Source organism: Enoplosus armatus, chromosome 18, assembly GCF_043641665.1.
Source record: "Enoplosus armatus isolate fEnoArm2 chromosome 18, fEnoArm2.hap1, whole genome shotgun sequence".
Taxonomy (NCBI): domain Eukaryota; kingdom Metazoa; phylum Chordata; class Actinopteri; order Centrarchiformes; family Enoplosidae; genus Enoplosus; species Enoplosus armatus.
Genome location: NC_092197.1, coordinates 1,511,968 through 1,528,500, shown reverse-complemented (window position 1 = coordinate 1,528,500; position 16,533 = coordinate 1,511,968). Strand labels below are relative to the sequence as shown.

Here is a 16,533-nt window from a genome sequence, read left to right as displayed (position 1 = left end):
AATAATATTAATAATAAATATTCCATATTCAAAAGCGTTTAACGATGTATTTTTTATTATAATGTTAAAATAAATAATACTACAGATGATTTCATAGTCAATACCAACAGTGAATTCAGTTCAATAATACTTATTATTATTATTATTATTATTAATAAGTCCCTGTCGGTCACACAGTCTATGTCAGTAAAGTTACCGAGTGAATGTTTTACACAGTAAATACTGAAACTGTAATCTGACGCGTTCATTCATCATAACTCACTTTTTCAGTCTGAAGTGCGGATCGCTGCTGTGAGGAGACCCGGTCCGGAGGAGGAGACCCGGTCCGGAGGAGGAGACCCGGTCCTCGGTCGTTTCCTGGCTCCTGATTTCCGAGCGGTGAAATAAATAAATAAATTAATTAATAACTGAACTCTTCATAAATGAACGCGGACAGGCGATGTCACATGAAACATCACCAACAGCAGCGACGAGGCGGAGTGAGACAGAGACGGAGCTCAGAGGATGGAGCAGCTGAGTCTGACAGATACTACAAAATAAAAGTCCAGTGGTGGAGGAAGTACTCCCACCCTTTACTTCAGGAAGACTGTTGATACCGCGCAGTACCACTACACGCACAAGCCCTGCAATTTAAATGGTAATTAAGTAAAAATATGTTGCCATGGTATAATCAGGAAAATGTACTAAAAGTATTAAAAGTAAAAGTACTCAAAGCAGAAATGTTTCCAAAAATATATCGTATGTTTATATACAAAAATCTTAATTTGTAAAGTATCTATTAAAAAAATATAAATGACAATATTTCCTTCTGAGATGTTGTCGAGTAGAAGAATAAAGTGGCATGAAAAGAAAATACTCAAGTAAAGTACAAGTACCTCATATGTAAAAATGTTCAGGTATGATGTTAATGCGAAACATGTTTCCAGAGATAATATCCTAAAATGATTAAGATATATAATCTTTGTTTTGATGAGATGATCCAAGGAGTTTTATTTGTCAGATACTCACTACAGGATGTGCAGTGAAATATAATGTGGCAACAAAACCAGTGAGCAGTAAAGATAATACAAAGAAAAATATGTGTTTTGTGTAATGTAAAGATAACAACAACAGAATACACAGTAAGAACAGATGGTATGTTTGAAGAGAGGGGTTAAAGTTCAAATAAAGCTTTGTGTTAGATTTACTGACCTGACTAAAACAATGTGAGAGGAGGAGAATACATTCATTAGGTGTGAAGGATTAATCAATAAAGACAGATCATCTAATCTTATCTTATCCAGTGGTGGAAAGTAACTGAGTACATTTACTCAAGTATTGCACTTAAGAACAGTTCTGAGGTACCAAAGAGACTCAGGCTCAGCTGGTCCGTCACATCCAAATGCAGGAGCTGCTGGGCCCCCACCCCCGCTGAGGACTTTTACTTTATTTAAAGTACAGTTAGCTGATTAAACTTTTATTTGGAATGTAGCACTTTTACTTTTAATACAGTGTTTTAAATTGTGGCATAGTGTATACTTTTACTTAGGCAAAGTAAAATGTCTGAATACTCCACCAGTGAATTTATTTATCTAATCTTACAATACATAAAGCCTACTCATAAATGAGATTCCTTACATCCTAAATACTTAAAGTGTGTCTATTGTCGTCTATATAACATTGTCCTAATCATATTTCATTTTATTTTATGTTTATATTATTGTATGTGTATTTTCTTTCTGCCGCCGGGGGGCAGCAGGGCGCCATTACTGTCTCTGTTCTGCCTCACACGAAGAAGAAGTTCGAACCGGAAGTGGAAACAACACAATAACCACGATGGCGGCGTCAGACAGAGAAACAAGCCATGAAACAGGCAAACTGGAATTGTATCCTTTAATATCACCTCCGGATGTTTGTCTTTGAGTCATATTTGTGTGTTAAAGTCCTGGTTTGACATTCATGAATGAAAAACGCCACGATACAGTCCAACATTAGCCTAACGCTACGTTTCTCTGGCTGATCTTGGTTCAGTAGTTTTACTGTGATTTACTTTTACTGTATCTAACGAATAATACTGAGTGTGAACAGTCTTTTATTATTATTATGTTTTTAGTATGTTATTGGTACCGGGTTAGTTTGGCTAGCCTAGCTAACATGTCCATGTTTTGACCCCAGCTGCTGTCAACTACTGTCATTAATATTCTTCCTGTGTACTCTGCTGATCAGGATTACTGGCTAATTAGTACTAATAAGTACTCAGATATTTTACTTAGCTATAAGTAAAAGTAGTAACACCACAGTGTAGAAATACTGTTCCAAGTAAAAGTGCTGCGTTCAAAACTTTACTGAAGTGAAAGTAGAAAAGTATTATATCTAAATATACTTAAAGTGCTCATGCAGAATGGCCCGTTTGAGAATGACGTATAATTGGATTATAATGATCACTTTAATGATGCAGTTGTTAAAGGTGGTTAATTTGAATTACTTTATATACTGCTGTAGCTTGTGAATTTCCCCTGGTGATCAATAAAGACTGACCTTTATTTATAATCATATATCACACTTTACTTGTCGGTTATATTTTGTATTCATAATCTGAATCTGCAAAGTAAGTCGTCAGATAAATACAGTGGAGTAAAAAGTAGAATATTTCCCTCTGAGATGTTGTGGGGTAGAAAGTAAAGTACGAGTACCTCAGAAGTGTACTGTAAGTACAGTACTAGAGTAAATGTACTTAGTTACTTTCCATTACTGCTTACAGTATATTCCCCCTTTTCTCAGGATTTCTGTGTTTAACAGAATCATCTGATGTTGCTGTGCTTCATTATTCAGCCTGAGTTCAGCTCCTCTCTGATGTGAATTAGTGCAGAACAGCATTTCTTTTTGCAGATATTTTTGTATTTTGTATTCTGTAGTGAGGGACCTGTGATGGGAACAATGTGAGGTTTAGCTCAGTTATGGAATCAGTGCTTGATATGGAAGAAAGCCGGCTGACAGGAAACATTTATTTGGGATGAACAAATGATTGACGTGTACATAAAGACATGTAGTAAAGAATATTTGTCTAATGATATATGGACTACACAAAAACTGCATTTAGGATAATAGAATATACAGAGAACTATGTCTTATATAACTTCTCTGATGTAGAGATCTCAGTGTTGACAGTTTGTCCATCTTGAAGAAGACAAGCTGATTTGTTCGATGTGACGACTCAATTATATAGAAAATAAGTTTCATTTTGTTTTCTGTTGAGACGCGCAGCACTTTGTTTAGTACGATGGAAACATCATAAATATGGATTATGCACAAAGATCACATCAGGATAAACTTCAGGCTTGTGGACTCTTGTCCTGAGGTCAGTGAGCTCCTCCGGTCTTCCTTGACCCTCCTGCAGTTCTCTGGACGTTCCCTTCCCGTCGTCTCGCGAGGCCGTCGTCGCTCTGCGCTCTCTGTCGCCGGACCGAGAGCCGAGGAAAGGCGGCATCAGCAAACAGCTCTCTGTGTCCGGCAGCACGCTGTCTGTGTGAGAAACACTGCTGCAAACCTCCTCAGCCTTTATCTGAGAGTCACGGTGTCGATGGCTTCTGTTGAACTTCTTCTTCATGTGTTTCAGGAGGTGGAGCGCAGATGAAGCTCGAATCCTCAGAGTGTCTGTGAACTCGTTTCTGGATCATCTGTCGCTGGTGATGGAGACCATGGAGATGTTTGGTCCCCCTGTTTCCCAGTGACGCCTGACTAATGATTCAGGACTATTTTGATCCTCTCGTCCTCGTCTGGAGTTTTCAGTCTTTGGACACGACTCAGGTGTGACATCTGGAAGAAAAACTGGTTGAAACTGTAACAGTAATAGAGTGTTTTTACATTTTGGTATTAGTACTTTTACATAAGTAAAGAATCTGAACACTTGTTCCACCACTGCAGGTAACTGGCCTGATACACTGACAGACCAGCAGGGGGCGCTGCATGATCAGAAATTCATCCACCTGTTTGTTTTTGCCTCATTCTGTTTGAGAGCAACACAAAACTGCCCCTTTCTCTCAGGGGAGGTGGAATAAAAACATCATATTTCTTTGTTAAAGCAGTCACACATCTCGTTCAAGTATGTGGTAACAAGTTAAATCAAAATTAAAAACATTTATTTGGCAGTCCTTGTCATAAACGCTGTGAGGTAAACACATTCGTCTAACTGACAGAGTAATAAGTGGAAGACTTCTCAGTGAAAGGAAATGAAGTGCCACAGTGAGCCACAGGACTGGCAGAGTTATAATGAACCAGCTTCAGACGAGACGGAGAGATTATATAATGTTGTTTTTCTCCTGGAAACATCGACTTTGTTCACTTCTTTTTCACAATAAAAGCATGCAGTTACTTTGAAATGCAAGCAGTCATTAGAAGCACAGCTCTTATTTCTTCATCTGAACTGCTTAATCTTAATTTTAATTAAACATGGAATAAATATGTTCAAGTCATACTTCAGGTCTCCTTTAATCAAGAAGATAGATGGTCTGTTGATGTTCGGTACAAACCTTTTGTCTCATAACCGGAGGTGGAATGTAACAAAGTACATTTACTCAAGTTCTGTACTTAAGTGCACAGTTGGGGTGAGAGGGAGCTTTAGTTACTTTACAAATTAAGATTTTGTTCACACAGAACACATGAAGAGCTCATAAAACATGCTGTTTTGTTATAAATTAAACAGTTCATACAGCTCAAGCAATTAAAAATAACTATTTCGATAAACGTTTGAGTCAGTTTTCATGGTTCCAGCTCCTCAAATGTGAAGATTTGCTACTTTTCTTTTTAATTATTTTAATAATTTAATAATTTTTTTGTAATTCCGCAATTTTAACTGTTGGTTGAACAAAACATTACAAACACAAAAGCATTGTGAAGGTGAAATCTTATCAGCGTCTTCCAGTACAGTGAGGTATTTATGGGAGTGAGGACTCAGCAGGTGGATTATATGCGAGCTGGATTTGCCTGAACGTGAGTCCAGTTCTGACCTGCTCACATGTTTGATCTGAGCATCTGCGTGTCCTTGGCTTTGTGTACCGAAATCTTAAAATGTAACGTTTTTCTATGCAGTTCTCTGCTGCTGGACACACAGCTCCAGCAGGAGAGGAACCAGTGACTGTTACATTAACTCCAAGCAAAAGTCCTGCATATATAAAACCACCTGATTCACTTTAAAAGAACATATTGGCTTATCAAGCATCACAACACAGTGTCACTATTTTCGGTCTATTTTCGACGTTGAAACCACCCGTGAACACTCCTTACTGCCAGGTGCTTCTTTTACTCTGTTTTTTGAAAGAGTTGATCGTTCTGTTGATTTAGTTTCTTATTTATATTTCAGTGTTTTAAACCACAGACAGTTTCATCCTTTTTAAAATGTTTCTATATATAGAGAGATTTGTTTCATAGTTTAGAAAAGCACGGACTCGGAACAATTGTCCATAATAACAGAGGCTCTGCATCATGTTCTGTATGTTGTGAAGCTGTCGAGTGGCCTGAAAAGCAAAAAGGATGTTCTTAATGACAAATAAATGACGCACGTGAATAGAATCCAGGCGAGCTGTATTCTCATTTTGTATAACAGTCTGAGTGTGCGTGTGCATTAATGTTCATTATTGTTGCCCTCTGCAGGACAAAGAGACAGATATCAGACGACATAACTGTGGGAGGGAAGAGGCTGACTGGATTAACGTGCTCTTTATTTTTACTCTGAAACACCAGATAAAGACCAGAAAAAAAGATGTATTTCTAGCCATGCTAGCAAGGAAGGAACAGATATTCATGTTCCCCAGAGGATGAACCCGACTGACTGTGGTGATTGTCTAGCGCCACCATGAGGTTAACATTTCTATTTTCAGTGAAATGTCTTGACAACTATCAGATGGATTGACATGAAATATGGTTCATATTCAGCAAAAGAAACAGCACGTCGTCAGTTAACATTTTACTGACATTCAGTATCAATATTTTCAATAACTTTCCACAAACGTTAATTGTCATTGTGAGCTAATTGCCTAGCGTTAGCAAGTAGCTCAAAGCACAGAGCGGCTAGCATGGCTGCAGACTCTTTTAGTGGCATTAGCCACATTAGCAGCGTGGCTCTAGAGATCCACTTTGATCCACACTGAAACATCTGGACAAACACATAAAGATATTCACTCTGGTTATACAGGGACAAAATAGTTTGTAGTAACTATACCTTTTATAAGTATTTCTTTGGTCTTTGGCTGGACTTTATGATCAGCGTTTTAACCCCTAAACCACCAGGGCTCCCCAAGAATGCAGATTTAAAGTAGTTTATCAGTGTGTGATTACTCTGAAGTGATAAAAAAGTTCAACTGTTTCTGCAGAGGATCATCACATAAAACATCATATTGAAAATTCCCAGAAAAGATGAGAAAAGTGAGTCAAATATTCACAATCTAACAAGGTTTAACCTGCTGGCCTGCGTTCAACACTTCAGTAGTAAAACATTTATTTCTAACACGACTGCGGAGACCTCGCAACATGCTACAAGTGCATTTTTGGGGTTTGTTTCCAAACAAGTGACTCATCATGGCTGACATTTAAACTTCATCCCACTTGCACAAATGACAAGCGGCTGTAAAAGCGTTAACGTAAACTGCTGCTGTTACCGAGCAGAGAAGCTTCGGGAACCTCAGACAAAATAAATGTGAGGGACGGAGGTGAGCGTTTAAATGTCAAAGTGGGATCAGCTGTACAAGCAGAGGTACAGCAGGTTGTTTAGTCAGAATCAACAACAACGGGGGGGGGGGTCGTGATGGACTGCTACATCTGGAGGAACATCTGCAGAGTTGCTTCTCTGTGATGTTTGTTCACAGATGGTTTTCACATCAATCTGCTGAAGGAGGAAAGTTTCTCTGAGCTCGACTTCAACCTCAGTTTAACACCTGGACGTACCTCCAGGATTTGTGACATCACAGCTAGTCGGAGCCAATCAGGGGCCAGTGTGACACTTACACAGGTGTGACGTGGAAACCTGAAGCCTGCCGGTCACATATTCATAGATTCTATATTGTTCATGAGGGAGAAGGAGGAGATTATTGTTCAAAGCAAAGCCCTTTTACATTACAACATGTCTGGAGGTGATCTTTAAGGTTTTGAATGAGGGATCTGAAGACGTCTTCCACCTGTCTGATGTAACTGCAATTCAAAATGAAATGTTAAGAGTTAGAGAACATTGATATGTCTCTCGTCATATAAAGCTGGAGCCAGCAGGCAAGTAGCTTAGCTTAGCATAAAGACTGGAAACAGGGGGAGACAGCTAGCCTGGTTCTGTCCACAGGTAACAACACATATCGTCACATTCTTAGTCTCAAATAGTGATGCTGCGTTCACAAACAATCTGATTCTTTTAAACGGCTCTCTGCTAACAACCCCACAATGCAATGCAAACTGTTAGTGATGACACTAAATGATGATGATTAGTGAGTGTCCGAAATCTCGGTTTACTGCTCCCAGTTAAAGGAACTACTGAGTGTCCGGCACCGCCTGAAGGGTCTGAGGCAAACTTCATTGGTGATATGACTCTGTGGCATTTTGGTGGGTTTTTGGATTACAGATTAGCAGGAGCTTCGGTTTCTGAGGACATCAAGAACACACAAACACATTTTCAAGACTTAACAGAAACTTCTATAATCTCCTTGTAAAAAGTCAGAAATCTTAACACAAATACTAAAGAGAATAGACGCTTTAATCATCCTTTTTAAGAACCACTGCAATAAAAACCTAAAATGTGTTGAAAGAAGCTGTTAAATAATAACAATGACAATTAAACTGGAGAGGCTGTAATTACACTTTGATTAATTAGAATCAATGAAACAATCACTGCGTTAATAATAATCATTTAATCTGGTCTTTAAGCAAATGTAACATTCACTTTCCTACCAGTGAAATTCAGTTCAGACATAATTATCACCTAAAAATAAACACTGGACTGTGCAATCACTTCTTTTCACTGTGGAGTCTGGTGTTGATGGAAAGTTTAAAGGCAACACTTCCTGGTCTTGATTATGTCACTCGGAGGGTGTTAAGTCTTCTACTTGATCACAGGTTCACTGACACCAAAGATGCTGCAGTGTGCAGACTCCCACAGTCAAACTTGAACAACAAAATAATCTGTGGCATTGTTCGACAACATTTTGACATTTTACCTTGTTATTTATTGAGCTGTGTCATATTATTGTGTCAGTTTTGTTTTGTAGGGCACCGGAGAACTCACTGTAAACAACTTGTTTCTAAACTGGAGGAAAACAATGTCCAAATCTTCTGATGCAGCCGATCACAACATTGTCTGAACATACCATTTATGTTCCAACGGAGCTTTGCTTTGTTATTTTCTATGCAGACGATATCATCTTGTCTGTCATCGGCACGATCGGCTTCATTTCAAGCAAAAATTCAACATTTTGGAAAATACGCTTATTGGCTTTCTTGTCGAGAGTTAGATGAGAAGATTTATAGCACTCTCATATTTGTCCATTAAATGTAACGCTACAGCCAGCAGCTGGTTAGCTTAGCATAAAGACTGGAAACAGCTAGCCTGGCTCTGTCCAACGGTAACCTACAAGCAGTAGTAGCAGCAATAGTCCAGCGCATAAGCCACCATAAAAAAAACAGTCGAAGATTAAACAAATGAGACAACACATGTTAACTGCAGAGCTTTACAGGCGCGAACTGGTGGAGAGCCAGGCCAGGTGATTACAATGAAAAGTAAGAAAACAAGTCAAAACAAACACCAGGGATGTAAATACTGATTTCTTAACAAAAAGATTTTAATTTCCATTTGACTTTAACTAGTAACGCCTCATAAATACAGCCTATCACTTCGCTTCCAAGTCTATTTATCATGTCAGGCTTTTTTTTACACATCAACCTGTCAGACTCGTGATGCAGCAAAGTTACAGGCGAATAGAAAACGTTTTTTATATTCACACTGCTACATACGGTGCAACTGATTACAAACACAAAGGACTATAAAACAGGCCTCAGCTCATAAAGTCTGTGATTCTCTGTCTCCAGAACAGAACAAGAATCATTAACTTCGGTCAATGTCATTTGTCATCACTGTGTCCTCCCCATGTCTCCTCCTCATGTCTCCTCCCCATGTCTCCTCCTCATGTCTCCTCACATCTTTCCTTCCAGTAACGTTTGTAAAGCGGCCTCAGAAGTCATCATCATCACATATATCCAGGTAGACGTCGAAGGCCTCTCGGTTGCAGTTTCCGTCGGGGGTGAACACGTACTTATGGAAGGTCCCGTCCACACATATGGCTGCAGGAGGGGAGAGAAAACAAAAAAAACATCGTTTTGTTTTCAAGCAACAAGTCGAGTGCTGCGGTACAACAACGCGAGGAACACGTTCTGTCTCTGTAGGACAAACAACTCTTAAACGTTGGCGTGCGGAGCTGAAATGAGTGAACGCTGCCACACTGAAGTGAAACTGCCATCTGCAGCGCGGCAGCACTGAGAAGTTAGAGAACCAATAAAAAAAAATCAAACAACACGACTACTCAAGTAACACTTCTTACAGCTATCATTTGGCGTTAAACAGATTTATTCAACAGGCAGATTTCTTTTAAATCTAATGTGACTAATGCTTTGTCACAAACAAACCTCCAGCATTATGTTGAATATTAATCTGCTGAGTGCACACTGTAAGTATTAACATAATGGTCCCAAAGAAATAAAGAGCAGGTAAAAAGCATTGCGGGGGTGGAATTACCTGAACGTGCTTTTGATTTCTTAATTGACTTAATCAACAAGTAGACAGAGACATGACACCACTGTGGACGTTATACCGAATTTCTGAACAGGACGAAGTGTTGTCAGATTAAAACAGGAAAACAGGGAGGCTTCTCACTGAGATATACAGGTGTAACATTCATGTCTCTAATATGAGTCGGTTTGAAATAAAGGCCTGGTTCTCTTCGCAGGTCCGGTCAATACTTGAGAACCTACTGAATGGTATACACCGCTTTCAAATAAAGTAATAATAAAACAATGTTTGGTGATAATTTTGTTTCAGTTCTAAGAAAATTTAGACAAAATTATGAATAAATAATAAATGTTTGTTTTTGACTAAAATAAATATTATATTACAACTAAATATATTCTCTTATGCGATATACATAAAGCGTGTTTCCTCACCGATGACGGAGTTGACGTTCTTGGACGTGTTCTTTCCAAAAGCACAGATACAGGCACACTCAGCTGGCACAGTGAAGCTGGCCAATGACCACTGGCTGTCCACATACTGACCAATCACAGGGCCCACCTTCCCAACACGCGCCAGTCTGTAATAAAGAGACACATTAACCAATAAAACTCTTTAAGTAAACAGTTTTGTTGGTAAAAGAAGACAGAGGTGGGTCTTACGCAGAGCGGCGGTTGAGTTTGGTGTCTTTCAGTGCGAAGATGTGAACTGTGCCTTTGTCACTGGAGGCACACAGGAACGAGGAGTCATGGCTGAAGTTGATGCTGCAAAGAAGAAACAGAGACAGGAAGGACCGTCAGAGGCTGAACTAACCTCAACACAAACACAAACACAACGCACGGAGCACCAACCGTCACTCCGGTCAACACACCACCAGCCGTCTGCTGCTAAAGCTTTCATGTTGTTCTGTTGACTTTGTTTTATTTCTCTCTGTTTGACCAATACCTGAAATACTTCACGGTATTTTGTGGTATTGTGTTTTACTGTAATTTTACTATGTTGGTCTTCTTCCTGTCTGTCTGTCATGGGAGAGGGACCCCTCCTCTGTTGCTCTTCCTGAGCTTTTTTCCATGTTTTCCCCATTACAAGTTTTTCCTAATCTGAATCGAGGGTCAGAGGGTGTCGTGTACTGTACAGATTTTGGGTTATATAAATAATGTGCACCAGTGAAGCACCAGTAACCCCACTGACGATGAACACTCTGCATTTCCTACAGCGTCTTCATAATATTTCCCGTGGAAAACTCTTAAAGGGGGCCCTCCACCAACTTCACACATTACACAAGTTCAGTTCAGTTCACCTGTTGGAGTGAAAACAGTTGTGTCGTCTTTTAGTTTGACGGAAAGAGTAAAATAACATAACAGAAAGCCTGCGTTTCAAACTGGAGGTAGTTGGAAAGATTCAGGCGTTTACCAGGCAGGGAAAGTCGGGCAAAAGATGCCCAGTTGCATTATGGGAAATGTAGGATCCAGCATTTTTGGAGCTTGACCCACACATAAGTCATGATATCTCGGCCTCTGCTGCGTGAATGCTGATTGTTCTTTTTAGCCACGCTAACATGCAGCACGGCTTAGGGGTGGAAATATAGGTGAGTCCAGACTGAAACACCTCAGCAACTAATGGACGGTCCCTTCATGAAGAACTGTAATAACTTTAGTGATCCTCTGACTTCCCATCTAGCGCCATCATCAGGTCAACTATTTGGTTTATGACCAAATACAGAAGTAACTAATCTTTCACACCACCGGGCCAATCGCTGCAAAATGGACGAATTGTCGCTTTTGAAAAGTTATAACCCCCCCCCATCAGTAGAGACCACACACACACACACACTATCCACCACTGCTTGAGTGTGTACCAGTAGAGGGTGGCCGGGTCGGTTCCTCTGCGCAGCTCCACCAGCTTGTCTCTGGTGGTGGTGTCGAACAGGCGGATGAGAGTTCCTTTGCGAGAGGCCGAAGCCGCCACGCTGCCGGGCTGGTTCAGAGCCACGCAGGCGATCTCACTCTGGTGGGCGTTGATGGTAAAAGGGGCAGATGATGTTCCAGGTTTGGTGTTGGACAAGTCCTGAAGAAAACAATATTATGTATATAATGTAACTACGGATGTATCGTCTGTAGAAATGAGCTGTTTGTAACTTACAACCAGCTGCAGGCTGCCGCATTTATGACCTGGGAAGACCAGCAGCTGCTTCTCCAGACTGGGACATAAATCACACAGGCCTGGAAGAAAGAGTTAAGTTTATTAGAAATGTTGAACACAATCAGCCGTGATGGAAGAGAAATACACAGAAGAAGAGAAGGACTCTTCACCTTTGGGGTTATCTCTGGTGTCAAACTCAAAAAGTTTGATGGGGTTATCTGGAAAGCTGTACACGTAGATCCTGTTCTTTAATACGATGATGATCCTGAAAACAAAACAAAGATGACAGTTATATTTACTGTATTTAAATGTTCCTTCACGCAGCTGCACAGGGACGAACTGCAGGTGGTGACGGTGGACTCACTTGTCGTGCCTCATGCGAACAGCGAGAACAGGTTTGGTGAAGGTGAACTCCAGCACCAGCTTGTCTTTGGGGTCTCGTGACTCCCGAGCGTCATCCCAGATCAGCACTGAAATCAAACACTTCGGTTTCAGCCATGAAGCTCTCCAGACGGCTTCTTTAATTGTAGTTTTACGTCACTGTTTTAAGTGCAGAGCTCGCGGTCCGCATTAGACCAACACCGAACACAAGAAACAACATCGCTGCTCATTAATCACAGTACGTGCAGCATGCAAACCATTAATATTCTGTTCATAGTTTATTAACTGTTAATGAGCGGCGGTTCAGGCGTCGGCCGTGAACCACAACGTCTCCAGTTCACGTCCAGCAGGGAATATTTCATCCTCAGCAGAGACACAGTCACCCAACTTCACTCTTTCATGGGAGTTTTCTGATACTGCTACTTTAACTGTTTTACAGTGAAGACGCACGAATAATAATAATAATAATAATAAATGACTTTAACTCACTAGATATTTCGGAGAACTTGGGGTTGACTCCTCCTCCAACTACAGCCAGTAGGTTGGATCGATGCAGCATGGAGCACAGGGCCACACTGCCGACCTGCTCATGGTCTGGAAACACACACACACACACACACAGAAATAAGTCTAAAGCCCCATTCGGACAGGATCAATATGGTAAATAAAATATTACACCATATTCTGATTGATTACAGGAGCACCAGTTTGGGCAGAATCATCCTTTAGTTATGTGACTTGACAGATGTTAGCGAGTGATCTGTCGGGTTTGTAAAACCCTTTTCTTCTTCTTCATTGTGCATAAGTTTACTATGATTATTATTTATGTTGTTAATCACTGACCAGCACAGGTGATATTGAATCCAGCCCACCCCTCCCAGAGGAACAGACCCTGTCCTAATGGGGCACTCACCCAGGTGGCCCTTCTCCATCAGGGGCTCCACGTTGTAGATCCTGACCCCCGTCTCCATCGCACAGCAGAAGCAGCCTGCGGTCGTGGAGAGAAGAAGATTAAAGACCAACACGTCTTTGCTCTGTTCCTACAGGCTTCAGTCTGCTGTAGCTAGCTCAACATATTAGCCGCCAGCTTACTCTGGTCCTGGTTGAACTGCAGGCTGTTGACTCCTCTCTGCTGAGCCATGGCTGCTAAACTACCGTTACCGTGAAGTTACCGGTAAACTACAGCTTCAGCTGGACCCACAGGACAACCTGAGACAGAGGAGGACAGACATGACGACAGACGTCAGCTTCCTTTGGACGTCTTCAGCTGACAGTTGAGCAACACTGTTAGCTACAGCTAGCTACAGCTAGCTGGAGTTAGCTGGAGTTAGCTACAGCTAGCTGGAGTTAGCTGGAGTTAGCTAACGTTAGCACACAGCAGCGTCAGAGAGAAGCGGAATGAACGCGGCTCGTTTTCACTTCGACATTTTAAAATAATTCAAGTCTCACCATGAACACGAAGCCTGGAGAGGAAGAGGAGGTTTCCAAACCGCGAACACGACAAACAGAGTGACACAACAACAACAACAGAGATGTCGCAAGACGTCGATTTGTTTTTGTTTTCCTACAGCGACGTCATCGACACGTGCTTCCGGTTTTGTTCCCCTTCCTGTTCATAAAAAACTTTTTTCTATTTTTATTAAAATTAAGTAACAAAATCGGAGAAATGTAAAATGAAAACCCGCGTAAACACAAAGAAAATGTAATTTAAAAATGACTTAAATATTTAGATGTCTGACTCTACATCATTTTAAACGCAAGTTTTAATATTCAAGCTTACTTATTTTACAGAAATGCAGAGCTGGCATGATCAAAATATATATATTCATGTAGGATAGAATATAATTTAAAATTAAATAGACAAAAAGATAATATGAGTGATGAAAAACATCTTTGTGCAATCTCTAATGGAGTAAAATATATATAACATAACATGTAAATATCTCATAATGAGAGGAAAATAAAACATTTCGTTGTGAGAACACGACATTAGTCAGTGATGAAGCAAAATGCTGCTGATGTGAAATATCTTGACGCAGCTTTATTCTTGTTTCCTGCGCCCCCCCCCAAAAAAAAAAAAGATGTCTTGGGTGAACAAGATCTGTATCTTACACCCACAATATTAAACATTATCTTTTTGTACTCTGTTGGTAATCTGGACCAAGGAGAGCTGAGGGAAGCAGCTGGAGGAAAAGTTCTCTGTGAAAGTGTTTTAAAGCAGCAGCTGAGTCAGAGACAGAAAGAGCTGCACAATGAGGCACATTTTCTTAATTAGCTCGATTTTCACCTTAATAATATAAGAGGGCAATGCTGTTCTATGAGGGGATGAGAATCTGGGACGTACAAAAATGTCTGTGCACATTCCTGATCTTATATATCATGAGATGTCACCATCTTGTGCTCTATCACCCTTCAAAACACTGGTCCTTCCTTCTTACTTCTTCCCTCTTCTTCCACCAAGGAACTGGTTTTATCACATGGTAAACATCAGCATGTCAGCATCATCATTGTTAGTTGGAATGCACTGATCCGTATTAAGAGGGTCAGGCATCAGCCATGATTGTTTGTTGACATATGAGGGCAGCAACAGTGATCCTGACTGGATGATTACGACAGTTGAGCTCAAAATAGCAGGAATGGTAAATAAGTTAAGTTAAGTTTACTTCCCGACTGATTCACGAGCAGAAACACAAGCAAAGAGAGAGGAGAAGGAATTCTAAGTTTTACCAGAGCCTCTCTGTTATTTTAATGCCGTCCAAATGGGTCATATCAGACATTTTTACAGACTGTAGCTCGTGCACCAGTAAATCTTCTTTTACCTCCTATAAAATGTCCATTAAAAATGCCCTCAGGTTATAGAAGTCTAATGCAAAGTGAAATCCATGATAAATATCGGGACATGTTCTGTGTTCTGTGGCTCAGGCTCTGCTGGTTTATTATAAGCATGGAAGCACTCAAGGAAGCCTTTGCTTACGAACTCTTTGGCCCGAATCCAGACCGTAAAAACTATATTTAATCAAAAGAAACTGGACAGATTAAATCAGTGCAACAAGACGCTTTCAACCACAGGAGAAAAACGGCGTAAGATTTAGATAAGCTGACATGTTTAGACGCAGAGTTTGCTCAGAGGAAACACGACTGAGACTGTGTCTAAAGATTTCAGATCATCAGCATTTGGCGTGATCACAGATCGATGTAGAGCTGCATGAATCTAATGTCGTGTCTTCCTTTCTGTCTGTTATGGAGTTATCACAATCTAACAGATACTGTTTCTAAAACGTAATGATTAAATAGTTGAAATAGCGAAAAAGAAATAAGCAGCTTATATTTTAACAATACCCCTGATATAATTAATAATGGTTAATAACATTCAGTCTACAATCCATTCATAACAAAACATGATTAAAGTGGTGTCAACTTGACGTATCACACAGATGAAAAATGAAATCACATTCATTTTGGTTATTCTAATTAGTATTAAACTGTCACTGTTGCCTACTATAATGCTTGCTTAAATGTTACCCCTGTATTTTTAATTGTCAGCATGTATTAATCAGTATTTACAGTAATGATTAATGTACACTGTCACTGATAATACAGCAAGTAATGAAGAGAAAATACAGGAGAAACCAACTGGGTCCACACTCACTTCATGTGTCAGCTCCTCCAGTGAATGCAGATCAGTTCTTTGGTCTTAACCTTGACTAACATTTGACACTCAGATCATATCCTAATGTTTATGGTTCATTTGGGATCCAATTACAGCTGTGTTGATGTATGGACTTTATAATGATCTGAGAAACGTTTGAGGTTGCTGTTATGAGTCAGAATTTGCTGCAGATTTGTTTTCATTAGTCTGTGGTTCAGTCTTAATATACAGTTAGGCCCAGAAATATTTGGACAGTGACAAAAGTTTTGTTATTTTAGCTGTTTGCGAAAACATATTCAGGATACAGTTATATAATCAATATGGGCTTGAAGTGCAGACTCTCAGCTGTAATTTGAAAGTATTCACATCCAAATTGGAGGAAGGGTTTGGGAATTACAGCTCTTTAATATGTAGCCGCCTCTTTTTAAAGGGACCAAAAGTAATTGGACAACTGACTCAGAAGGCTGCATGGGCTCGTCCCTCGTTCACCTGTCATCAATTAAGCAGTTAAAAGGTCTGGAGTTGATTCCAGGTGCGGCATTTGCATTTGGAAGCTGTTGCTGTGAACCCACGACATGAGGTCAAAGGAGCTCTCAATGGAAGTGAAACAGACCATCCTTAGGCTGAA

The 16,533-nt window shown here is 40.2% G+C and overlaps 2 protein-coding genes across 2 annotated transcripts; one reads left to right on the top strand and one right to left on the bottom strand.

The window, feature by feature from the left end:
* The first annotated feature begins 1,815 nt into the window (after positions 1-1,815).
* On the top strand, positions 1,816-4,641 carry LOC139301692 (L antigen family member 3-like). Its single transcript, XM_070925136.1, has 3 exons — positions 1,816-1,865; positions 3,377-3,505; positions 3,596-4,641. The coding sequence occupies exons 1-3, from the start codon at positions 1,816-1,818 to the stop codon at positions 3,708-3,710; spliced, it is 294 nt and encodes a 97-aa protein (XP_070781237.1). The 3' UTR covers positions 3,711-4,641.
* Positions 4,642-8,774: 4,133 nt separating this feature from the next.
* On the bottom strand, positions 8,775-13,815 carry wdr45 (WD repeat domain 45). Its single transcript, XM_070924498.1, has 11 exons — positions 13,706-13,815; positions 13,349-13,465; positions 13,170-13,244; positions 12,746-12,850; positions 12,240-12,345; positions 12,046-12,140; positions 11,876-11,955; positions 11,592-11,800; positions 10,396-10,497; positions 10,168-10,313; positions 8,775-9,291 (listed from the first exon to the last, which is right to left on the bottom strand). Exons 2-11 carry the CDS (start codon positions 13,395-13,397, stop codon positions 9,182-9,184), a joined length of 1,077 nt encoding a protein of 358 aa, XP_070780599.1. The 5' UTR covers positions 13,398-13,465; positions 13,706-13,815; the 3' UTR covers positions 8,775-9,181.
* Between the last annotated feature and the right edge of the window lie 2,718 nt (positions 13,816-16,533).

Bases quoted from the DNA above. Each gene is read 5' to 3' on its own strand.
- wdr45 (XM_070924498.1), bottom strand. From the start codon at position 13,397: ATGGCTCAGCAGAGAGGAGTCAACAGCCTGCAGTTCAACCAGGACCAG. The intron at 12,346-12,745 runs GTGAGTTAAAGT...GTTTGATTTCAG, and splicing joins CAAGTTCTCCGAAATATCTA to TGCTGATCTGGGATGACGCT. The intron at 11,801-11,875 runs GTAAGTTACAAA...TGTTTTCTTCAG, and splicing joins GCGGCAGCCTGCAGCTGGTT to GACTTGTCCAACACCAAACC.
- LOC139301692 (XM_070925136.1), top strand. From the start codon at position 1,816: ATGGCGGCGTCAGACAGAGAAACAAGCCATGAAACAGGCAAACTGGAA. The intron at 1,866-3,376 runs GTATCCTTTAAT...ACCCTCCTGCAG, and splicing joins GAAACAGGCAAACTGGAATT to TTCTCTGGACGTTCCCTTCC. The intron at 3,506-3,595 runs GTGAGAAACACT...CATGTGTTTCAG, and splicing joins TCCGGCAGCACGCTGTCTGT to GAGGTGGAGCGCAGATGAAG.